General features: G+C 37.0%; 1 protein-coding gene across 13 annotated transcripts in view; it reads left to right on the forward strand.

The window, feature by feature from the left end:
- HDAC9 (histone deacetylase 9) overlaps positions 1-12265 on the forward strand; it is a 438145-nt gene that overhangs the window by 217232 nt on the left and 208648 nt on the right. For 10 of the 13 annotated variants that reach the window (XM_052696013.1, XM_052696006.1, XM_052696004.1 and 7 more), the window contains 4 exons: positions 3409-3650; positions 4602-4752; positions 6822-6948; positions 8920-9041. In XM_052696013.1, coding sequence (XP_052551973.1) covers positions 3409-3650; positions 4602-4752; positions 6822-6948; positions 8920-9041 — 642 coding nt within the window. Of the gene's footprint in view, positions 1-3381; positions 3651-4601; positions 4753-6821; positions 6949-8919; positions 9042-12265 lie in introns of those variants that run through there. The other 3 variants (XM_052696003.1, XM_052696005.1, XM_052696001.1) reach the window with 3 other exon arrangements.

Below are 12265 nucleotides of genomic sequence, written 5' to 3' on the forward strand. Positions count from 1 at the left end.
GTTGTAGCTGAAAATAAAATATTTTTCTACTAAAATGTTAGTATGTTTCCTGGAATCACTGAGCATTCAATAACATTTTTAGTTAATATTCTGCAGCTTCCTGTGGTATTCACCACAGCTAACTTGAGCTCAGGGAGTTCAATTTCAGTTATTTGTAGGGAGGACTCTCTGGGTGTGCCCTGCAGTCATCAGGGATGTCAAGAAGGGATGTCCAGACCATAGCTCAAGGAGCACAGAGCAGGGTCCCACCCTGAATTGTACCTGCTACAGCTTTTCTCTGTTGGGTACCAGAAGTACTGCAAAACAGGGTTCCTCCGAGCGGAGATAACCTTTAGGAAACTCAGACTCATATTTTATTTCATTATCCATCCTTTTCCTTCACTGGCTAGTAGCTTGATGAAAACCTACTGTTGGAAGTCCTGCTTCCCACTGCTTCATGTGATGTTTGGAAGCTGTGTGTGCTGATTAGGGCATTTATTTTTCTACTGCAAAAATACATATCTCTTTGTGTCAAGGGGGTTAAAACATAAAGCAACCTAATGAGAATAAACATCCTGTATCACCTTTTGCCTTTTTAGAGTTAGTTAGTGGGTGGCAAGGAGAAGATGCTCCAATTAAAAGTCAAAGTTTTTAAATAGACTGGTTCTGATTTTGTGCTCCATTACACACTTTTTCACACACTTTGTTCGAACTCCACAGAGCCTCTTGGTCACTTCCTTGTTAGCTGATAACAAGTAATAAGAATGTAAAGGGCATGTTGCATCAGGTTTGTGTAACAGACAGTAGCTCAGTATTTGGTTTGGTGATTTTTTAGTTATGTGTGTGGAATAATTTGGTGGAGGAGGTTAACTGTTTTCAATGTAACTATTAACTCTTAGAGTTTTGAAACAGTAATTACACATTAAAGATAATAGCTATGTCAGCAGTTAGTGGTAGCATTGGAGGTAACCTTACTGTTAGCAATATTTACAACAGGAAATAACTGTTTGTCTTTATTTGTCAGTAAACATTGACTTTTAAATGAAGGAGTAAGTATTGATTTCTGTGGGTTCAAGAAATACTTTAATGTTTATTTTCCCCTGTGTTTCTGAATGAGGTAAAGTTGAACCTGATGAAGTAGGTGCTCCAGGATTAGATTTATTATTTGGGTCTGTAAAAATTCTTGAAAATGTGTTTCTTACCAAACCGATTTCAGCTCTCCATTTTACTAATTGTGGAAGGAAGTTTTCATTATTGGAAAAATAAGGAGACTTACCCTCACTGTTTCAGAGAAGCGCTCTGAAAATGAAGAAGTGGGATGCTCATCAGAGGTAGGAGGTGTAATCAGACTGAATCTCCACACAGACTTCTAGGGGTTGTTTTGCAGTCAGTATCTGCAAAATAAACTGCAGGATTCAGTTTGCAAACACTGTTGCAAATCAAACCCTGCAAGGTTTGCAGGGCTCCAGTTACTATTATTGCTCTTAGTAAGGCTTATTATCCTGTCACAGAACTGTAAGAAAATCCATCTCTCCACTTTAAACATGATAAGCCTTTGTCACCTACAATGCAATTAATGTTAAAAATAGCAGAGAGTCTGTGATAAGATTGTGACTTGCAGGCAACGAGCCATTGTCCAATGCTGGAGACTTATCCAGAGGGGCAGCCAGCCTGCAAAGCTCTGTCAGCTTGCTGATTGCCGTTTCTCTCAGAGTTGGATGAAATATTCATGTCTTTGCTCTGCTCTCTGCAAGCACTATTGATTTCTTGTATAAACGCAGCTATATTTAGTCTAGACAAATGGAATGTGGATTGCTGCTGAATAAGTGGGATGAAAGGCAGGGCTTTTGCCTGTCCATTTCTCTTGGTCTGAGGCAATTATTTATAATCAAGAGCAGTTTTTGTAAGTTAAAGGTGATTTTTTATAATTTAGCGATTAATCTCAGAACAAAAGCAAGCACTTACACACAATCATTCTGTTGGGATAGCGGGTTAAGGAGGCAAATTATGCTCTGAGGTTTATAATAACAGTTACTAGGATTTAAAAAAAAATAAATGCAAAAACAAACACAGGAAATGTTATGTTTGCAGAATGTTGACAAGAAAAGAAAGAAAATAATGTGGTCAGTGAAACAGATTCAGTGCCTCACTTTTTTTTTTTTTTTTTTTCTTTTCACTTTTTTTTTTAAATATCTGTTGTATATTTTGTGCTGGTAGATGTTATGGTGCAAATAGAATTCAGTTCTGTCCATCTACAATTTTCTCTGCAGCTCTACTGTTCCTATTTGCTAGACTTTTTCACCATCTCATTTTGGTTTTCTCCTTGGAAGTAAATACAGTTTCAACAGGAATAAAAGTAGAAAATACATATACAGCATATTCCCTGTTTGTTTCCTGAAAGCATGCTTGTTTTCAGTTAATAATCTTATTTTTCTAATATAATAGTAGGAATTCGTTAACGTGTTTGTATTCCACTGTCCTCTAGTGGGTGGAATCAGAACTGCTAAGTGCAATCACAGGCCCTGTGCTATTTTCCTGTTGTAAAAATGATATTAGTTAGTTTTTATTCTATTTCAACAGGTAGAGTTATGTTCTGTCTTGTCATTTAATACAAAAAGCTGGACTTTAGAAGTACCATGGTGAAAATCATCAGGTCTCTCTTTTTTGTTCTGCTTTTTAGTCCCTTCTATTTAAATCAGGAGATGAAAAACTACAAGATTCTGCAGTAACTACTTTAATACTAGATTATAAGTATATACCATTATGGCAGCAAATTGAAATAATGTGTTTTGATTTTCTTGAAAGTTATACAGAGGGTATTAGGCCTAATCCATTCCAAAGACAGTGGTCACTTTTTGATGAAGCTTTATCGTAACTTCTCATCTTGTATGTCTAATTATTTTCCTATTTCATGTGACTCATTCTTGTGTATTTGCTACAAAGCCAGATATATGCAATAGCTATTTATGCATAACACAATCCTTGGATAATCTACGTCCTAGCTTTCACTTTTTAGTGAAATCTCTTGCAACCCAGTGAGAACTACTGCCTTCATCTCACTTGAAGAAGTGCCTCAAGTGTTTGTGGTTAAGCTGTCATAGTACCTATGAGGTTCTCAATAAATACTGCTCCCTAAGGCTGTGACATGATTTTAGACCTCGATTGCTTGTTAATCTATTTAGCAGAATATTAATCTGGAAATATTTTTGCAGAGAACAGAAACAGAATAATAAAATAATTTGGAAAACCTCAGGTTGCTAGTAGGAATATCAGAAGATTGCATACAGTATAGTTTGCATTCTTGTTGGCTCTGTAAACTGAGGGAGTCTATGAGTGAAACTGTCTTTTTTTCATCAGTAAGAGTCATCTCTATTCTATTTCTCTGATTATATTTAAATGTAGATATGTTTTGTTGTTTTCTTTTCTCAGTGGATGTGAAGTCAGAGGTTCCTGTGGGATTAGAGCCTATCTCACCATTAGACTTACGAACTGATCTCAGGATGATGGTTCCCATGGTGGACCCAATTATGCGTGAAAAGCAGCTACAGCAGGAGCTACTTCTGATCCAGCAGCAGCAGCAAATTCAGAAACAACTGCTGATTGCAGAGTTTCAGAAACAGCATGAAAACCTGACCCGCCAGCACCAGGCCCAGCTCCAGGAGCACATAAAGGTAGCAACATTTCTCATTTATCCTTCGGTTTATTGCAAACCGTGTATGTTTAGGCAGACATGAAAAGAGAGTGTTCATGAAAGATTTGCTGTGTCTGAGAGATGGACAGTGAGTGCTTACTCCTATGTGTCTGGGTGATATAAGCCTTTTCAAGAAAAAAACATTACCACCAAGTTGTACCTAGCAAACCAAGGTCGTATTATTAGACTCCCCAAGCTCATGAAGCTGCTAAATGCACTGAAAGTCAAAATACCAATTTCACAGTGTTATTTTTTCAGCCAGAATACAATATGGCTGTCTTCTCTGTGTGCACAATTCTCAGTATATGAAAAGACTTATTTATTTGGCTGCAATCTGAATTTGTGCCCACAAATCAGTGGACATGTATGTAATATTTGCATTTTAAACGAAGCTAGGGCCTACAAATATTTTCACTCTTCTGTGATCTGCCTCACATGACATTTAAACAAACAAACAAATAAATACATGTATGGGGTTGCATATGTTATGGTAGGATTGCTCTAATGGATTTTGACTGGGAATTTATGTTCTTCCATTTAATTTTAATTTTTCTTTCTGATCTACTTGTCATTATACTACTTTGCAAAGCTTCTGCTAGCTGAAGCTGACAAATGCAACTGAGTACACCAGCCACGGTTTGGTAATACTTTGGCAAAGACTATTATGCAGTATTCATGCATTTTTGGCAAAACAGAAAGAAAAGAAAGCACAGCAGTCAGCTGCTACTTGATGTTAGAGTTCATTTTAGTGACAGCTGGTGATGCACTGTGCTGATAAAAAGTCTGGGGAAAGGCAGTTAAGAGATAAAAATAAGAGTAAGCACAAAAAAAAAGCACTAGTGCTCTGTTATTCAAGGGAGTTGTTTTGACCAGGACTGACCTACAAAACACTGCAAGCTGCACATTCTCATGTCTTTTTGTTTTGTGCAAGTTACAACAGGAACTCCTAGCCATTAAACAGCAGCAAGAACTTCTCGAAAAAGAGCAGAAACTGGAGCAACAGAGACAAGAGCAGGAACTGGAGAGGCATCGCAGGGAACAGCAGCTTCCTCCCCTCAGAGGCAAAGAAAGAGTCCGAGAAAGTAAGTGCTAATGTACCCTGAATTCAAATACAAAATTAATATATTCCCCTTTATCTTCTCGCAGCTGAAGAGACCTGAAGCAAGTCTGTGACAGTTGAAGCTGTGCTTGCAGAAAGGCAGAACCACCTGTTGCACAAAACAACTCTGCTGTTTTGTGTGCAGATTTGGAGAACTGCAGGAAAGCATATTCTGACAGACTTGTAGATACGTGTCTCTTTTTATGAAATGGGAGGGAGTTTGAAAGCTGAATCTTCACTTGAATTTCTCTTTGAAAAGCTTATTTCCTAATACAGATATCACTACCAACCAGCAATCTATGTTAATAGTGAGGTTATTTGAGCATTTTTTCAAGACTGAAAATATTATGAAGTGTTTTTGAGTATCTTCACCTGAGACATCTAAATACTTTTTTCTTAGTTACAAAGACAGTACTTGAAACTGCCTTATATTTCTTCAGATACCTTTTCATGAGACCCAACAGGAAGTTATTTCTAGCTCATATGTAGCTCTGAGATAAATGACAAAAGATACTGTTGGAATTTGATGCTCACTAGAGGGAGACAGATACAAATAATTCACTTCAGTCAGGTCAGCTTAAAAGTCAGGTCATGAAGATACATTGTGAAGGTATTTAAAATGAAACTGCCACATGTAGATATTGGTATCTGCCCTTCTAATTGAGCAAGATTCTAACTAAATAAAGACCAAACAAGAAAAGAGTTGTACATAGTACTTATGGGAAACATATACTCTTGCTTTTTTTTCTTGGAAAACTGTATCAGTTCGATAGTTTACCATACTGTAGACTTTATAAGTTAGTGTCCATAGGGCTTCCTTTAGTTTGGTAAACATTGAATCATAAAAGCATCATATTGCTGTGATGATGTTAGTTTTACATTCTTTGGGGGAAACTGAGGAATACCTCCATTTCTTTGTCTATGGAATTCCTTTGTCTATGTTTTCTGGTAGTGCATTAACAGTCTGAGGTTGTTCCTTTAACCTTTTCATCCTAATCTAGATGGCTTACTTGCTCTCTGTAACATTAATAAATTATTTAAACCACCCAGAAGGAGAAGGGTAACAGAAACTCCAACCAAAAAAGGATCCTATAAGGGATATGAAAATCAGCATTCATATAAACAGTTTGACTTTATTCTCACACCAAAGATGAGCAGCTCAATGGTGCCTTTCTCCATTTGGCTTGCTCGTTACACTGCACCTAGCCAAGCAGCACTTATGACCCCTAGCCCTAGCATATGCTGCTACTGATCTGCTTAATGAGTAAAGGAGGGAAGGAAAGTACTAAGGGTGCCGTTAGGATCTGAAGCTGAGGGGTAATAGAAGTGCTTTATGGGAATCAGGTCACAGGGAGACGTGCTCACTGGCTAACTATGCTGTTGGGTAACCAAATACTTAGAGTATCAGTATTCCTGAGTACGGCTACTTTGAGAGAATCACTTCTCTTCCTTCTCTTTTTTATCACTGTTTGGGGAAAACGGAAAGATTTTTTTTTTCTTTTGTGTTCTATTTACAAAGAATATTATGGCTATGAGTAAGAAAGCATTCCCCATGTTGGAAGAGGGAATCAGTTTACTTGACATTGACATGCACTGCCCTACCATCAATTTACAGAAAGTGCAAACATTCTTCACTGCTACTTCAAAATGACCTTTTGTTACTTGCTTTTTAGTTTTTTCATTGTTTTTGGATTTGGGTATTATTAGGAAATGATTTAAATTCTTTGGATATATCTGGCTCTGGATAAATGGCCTCATCTACTGATGTAATATTCCTCATGACTTCATTGATTTTCTGGTTTGTGGCTAACTTTAGTCTTCTACAAGCAAACAATCCAAACGATATCTCCTTTTGACTGATTTCCACCAATGCTTTTTATAGTTTACAACTCTCTCAGCAGTAAGGACATAGATTGTTTTTTTCCTGTTTTGTTGTTGTTGTTGTTGTTTTGTTTTGTTTTGTTTTTTGTTTTCTTTAAAATAAAAATAAAATAAATAAAGATTAGATGTGTTTGATTTTTTTTTTTTTTTTTTTTTTTTTTTTTGTCTTAGGGGCAGTAGCCAGTACAGAAGTGAAGCAAAAACTTCAGGAGTTCCTGTTAAGTAAATCAGCAACAAAAGACTCTCCAGCAAATGGAAAGAATCATTCCGTGAGCCGCCACCCCAAGCTCTGGTACACGTATGTTCAGTGTTCAGCTGTTTCCTTTCCTTATCGAGGTAGCTCCTAACAGTAGACAGAATGCTTCTTCAGTGGAGATGTTGGGAGTCTAACTCCAGAACAAGATGGAAGAACAAGCAAGAAGTTAGCAAAAATATATATATATGATATATATGTGTAATATATCTAGCTGAGCTGAAGAGTACTTGGTAGACAGTAATGACATGAGAGGTATACAGATCAGAATGGTGTCTGAAATTTATATAAACCTTTTATTTCAACTGCTTAATCTCTTGATGCCATCACAAATTTTCCAACTACACTTGCCATTTTTCCAAGTCTCTTCAGTTTTTACACTTAGAACAATTTGTGCTTGACTTACTCAGATTTTGAATCAATCACAGCTTGTTTCTTCTTGAAGAGATCCTCTTTTCCAGTGAAGTTATTTATATCCTGTAAGTAAATCACAAATATAATGGATCTTTTAACTTTTTTTACTCTGATAGAGTAAGAAACCTCTGATTCAAAACAACATTGTGATGATGGCTTGACACTGATAAGAATATGCTTAGGCACTGAGACAAGTGATTTTTTCAGATTCTGTTATGGATATATTACTGTTCCAAGAGCTTACAGTGATTACTCCCCCTTTTTTTTTTCTTTATTTTTAACTAATTAATATATTTTTAACCTCTTTATTACAACAGACACGTTTTTAAAAGTCAATTAAAAAAAAAAAAAAAAGAAGAAGAAGAAAAGAACTTCGGATGCATTTCTAAAAGAATTTCAATATTATCCCCAAACTAATCTTTACAGGTCAGACAAACAGGAATGCATATGGTACACTAGATTTTAACCTAGTACTTGTCCTTTTTAAAAAGCATTACTGAAGCACTTTCATCTAAGCTTCTCCTTTAGCTAATCAGAGCACTGTGATAACATGATTTAATACACAATTACATTGTTTCTTCTAGAAGTAAATAATTTCCAAATGATGTGTAAAATTCTCTTGAGTACGCATGAGTTATGAACTAATGGTCTGAACTTATTCTGGTCTTCAGATGTATGAGAATTATGCGTTCTACAGGGAGATGTCTTCTGCTACATGAGGGAAACTTTCATGTTAGTGCTTCTCTTTGACAAAAAACATAGCATCACACGATTAAACATTTAAAAGAAAGGGTGAGGCTCTGTAAGTAAAATGATGTTCAGACAAGCACAAAGTACAAAAGTTTCTGTCTTTTCCCCTCTCCTCCTTTAAACAAAAATATCAACCAAACAAAAAAAAACCTGTCATTGAGCCAAACGATGCAATTGCTTTGCAATGTACTATTTACATGTTCAGAAAAATCTGCCCATACTCTTTCCTTCATTCAGCATTTGTCAGAAAGTGCTCTTCAGTTTAGAACTCCTCTGCTGACGTGTTATGTTCTGCAGAGTTGTATGCCCAGAAAACTTATAAAATGAACTTGAATGCAAGTTTTAACTTCCCTGTCTAAATGGTTTACATTTTTTTCAAGAGATAGTAATATCTCAATATTTTTGATTCATTTCATATAACACCTCCACCATCCCACCCCACAGAAGTCCCCCTGTCTTTTTGTTGGAAAAGACTGGATCAATGTATATCTATTTGTACGTAATAAACAGGATTTTAAATGGCTTTTGCTGTGCCTCAGCTGGTTCACATTAAAATACAACAATCTGAAATGGTCAGTTTTCCAAACTGGTGACAGATCCTGTCTGTAGGTCAACGTGACTCTTATCCTATGTGACTTTTATAATGAGTGCAAATAGTACATTCTTGGGAATCCCGAGGAGTTCCATAACTTACTGTAAAAGTAAGAAGTTTGTTACATGAGCCTGTGGTTTGTGCACACTTAGAGGAGCAAGAACATAAACACAGCTGAGACATGTGTACAACACGTGTAGATAGTTACTGCTGGTCACCTCAGTGCCTGCTAATTTGTGACCTCTCTGTGTCTGCTGCAGGGCTGCCCACCATACCTCACTGGATCAAAGCTCTCCACCCCTGAGTGGGGCCTCGCCGCCATACAAATACACTTTACCAGGATCACAGGATGCCAAGGATGATTTTCCACTCCGTAAAACAGGTGAGTTAGAGTAGTTCATTCAATCCCCTTACTGAGATTTCTTTCACCCTTTATTTTAACCAGGTTGTCCACCAACAAGGCATATATCATAATCTGCAAAGTCTGTTCAAGTTGTTACTAAGAGTAAGCTCAAAGATCCTGACTGTATCTTTATAAGGTTGGCTTGACCACATAGTATCAAGAGTCATTATTTCCCACTCCTAACAGCTTGTGCAAGCTTCAGTCCTGATGAACTTAGTTTCTAAACAAACTGTAATTTCATGGATCTTTTGTGGTATTGTCTTTATCTCAGTATTACTTCTGGGTTTAATAGCTCTCTCTCTCTCTTTTGCATGGTAGATATAGTATCTACTTCAGATGATATGCTGCCTGAAGGCACATTTTTTCAGGATGCTGTGAAGAGAATTCATGAAAAGAGAAAAAATTGGATTAATGTTGAATTTTGTGAATGTGGTTGAAAAAGGCTATATGCATATCTCTATGAATGTGCATACATGCATATGTTTGCGTATGCTTTTTACTCACGAGAATGTCAAGTTTACAATAAAATGTTCATTTGAACATTTCAGAATATTTCAGAGGGTTTAGAAAATAAACCTTTTTTTCTTGACAGCAGGTGAACTGTAGACTTGTCTTTTTCTGCACCATAAAGCTAGAAGGATGATGGTGGAGTCCATGTGGCTGTTACCTCAGGTCTTTGGTGCAGTGACCGGTATCCAGGAATGCAGGGAGACACTAGGAGAGGAAAAAAGAAAAAGAAAAGAAAACATTAGGTCTCTTATTGCATGAGGCTGCTGTTGAGTGATATAGTTACATTCAGAGGGAAAGTCTGACCCCCTACTGTGCTAACAGCCTTTGAATGTAATTTAGCCACTGGGAAATTGAAAACTAAGTGCAAAACTGGTACTGACTTGAAAAGAAGTGGCATTTGGAAGCACTATACATTCTGAAAGAAAATCCAGTCTGCATCTAATACTTTAGAGTAGATTCTCTAAGCACGTATTATGTCCCCAAATATTTTTGAAAGAATGAAAAGCAAAATGCTGATTTATTCTGTCTGAATTATTCAAAGTGATCATTGAAAAATATGGTGGCAGTATAACAAGATTCCATGAAATCTTGCTCAGGCTGTTCAGTTGCAATAAACCTGTACTTGGTTCTCTTCTTAATTCCACTGTACAACATAATTTCCCGTGCCATTAGGCTATACATTTTCATTTTTTAAACAAAAGAATACATTCTACATCTTCTAAATGCTATGAATTTATCTAAGTTTCTGAAAGCAAGTTTTAATTTTTCTTCCACGTTTATGTATCTTAAATGTTATGATTGATATTTATGATGTGTCAGACTGTTGATCTGTAAAACAAAACATTTTCAAACACTGTAATAGTAAAGTTCTCGTGCAGCTGCTAATACTTTTATATCTCTGTGGGGGTTTCAAAATATTCCTTAATTCAATTCCCATTGTCTGCATAAGAGGACTATAATATAATTAAATCCAGATGTTTTCTATATGTTATTCCAAATATTTGGGCATGCAATGCATCAGTTACAAAGCTGGACAAAGGACATGATGACTCTCTGAAAAGATATCTGCAGAACATATAGACAAATACTAATATAATCATTAACATGACTGCTTTTATGAAATTTACATAGTGATTCTGATAAGCATATAGAAATGAAGTGTAAAGCATGTTGTGTGTTAGCAAGGAAGCGTACTCAATAGCTCTCTGCATCCATGAAAATAGCAACTGTTAAATATCCTGTTTACATGTTCAGTCTCTGCCTGTCCTGGATTTGTAATTCCAGCCTTCAGCTACATCCCCACAAAGGTTCCAATGATTGCTCGTCAGGTTGAGAGTAAAAGCAACAGGAACCAGACTGACACAAGTCAAATGACCCTAAACTTATCTGAGTGGTAATAGGGCCATCCTCCAGGCAGAGGGGACATTGTGGAGCCGGTGTCATCCTCAAGGGACAAATCTAGACAAAGATGTCCCACGAACACTCGTATCTATGGGCAAGCTATAAGCCTGCAGAAATCTGACCTTTGCCATGAGGGGTGAACCTCTTTTCCTTTCCTTAGGGCTATGAACGCTTATTGCCACTGGCTCCTGGTAAACTTTCTGTGCTGCTGAACCTGCATGAAGTCAGCAATTCATGTGAAAGTGAATCTTACATTCCTTTCAGCCTCCAGAAGGGAATACCTTTTATAGGCTTTAATCACAGTTTTGGTTTGCTTCTCAATTTTATTTGCCGTAAGCATAATATGGAATACAGAGGTATCTTTCATTTCAGCTTTAATGTAATGCTCGTTAAAGACAATTCTGGTTCGATCTGTTACTCTAAGATCAGATTTAATGTGAAGCAAAAAGTGTGATTCCCTCATGATGTCCTGATATGTTCTTCCCTACCAGAGAACACTGAGCGTTACACAGGCATTGCAAGTCCTGAGACCTTCTTGCTTACTTTCTCAGTAATCTATATAGCCCAGTCCTGATGTATCATCTCCTTGTTAAACTTTTAAAAATGAATGTGGATGGAATATGGCTAAGGAGAAAATATTCTGTCCAATTTTTATTCTTCTGACATCTGGCTACATAGGTAACTAGGGTAGTGCTTAACAGCTGTGCTGTCTGTATGCTTACAGTGAGGTACCAGACTTAGTGTACCAGTGCACTGGCTCTAATTATTCAGTACCTCTCAGGCATGTGGATTATTCCTTCCCTTACAAGATGCAGCAGAACTTGCTAGCAGTAGGCTTTGTGCAGTTTAGCTGCATGGAGGATTGGGACTGTCCTAGGGGCTAGAGGCCAGGAGATGCAGCTCTTTGCACAGCTGCATTCAGATGCTGTGTGTTGACAGACTTTCAAAAAGAGCAGAGCAAGGGCAGTTATTCCTTCACTGGACAGCTAAATATACCATAAGGAGAAGCTATACATCTGTAGCTGAGAATAGAATTTGGCCGAAATAGACTAAGAGCAAATTTTAAAAATGCCCAAGATTTCACCATGGATACCTGTTGTAATGTGTGAGCTTTCTGAAAACACCCAAAAGTCTTGAGCAGCACATGGCTCATTAACTTCCAATGATACTAATGAGTCTAAATTGCCCAGAGAGGTTTGAAAATTCCTCCCCATTACTAAACACTTTTGAAATTCATACTGACTGCTGTAAGAGCTCTGATGGGAGCTGTGCACTTTTTAAAACATGATCAT

Source organism: Tympanuchus pallidicinctus, unplaced genomic scaffold (assembly GCF_026119805.1).
Source record: "Tympanuchus pallidicinctus isolate F22 unplaced genomic scaffold, pur_lepc_1.0 scaffold3, whole genome shotgun sequence".
In the NCBI taxonomy this organism is placed as follows: domain Eukaryota; kingdom Metazoa; phylum Chordata; class Aves; order Galliformes; family Phasianidae; genus Tympanuchus; species Tympanuchus pallidicinctus.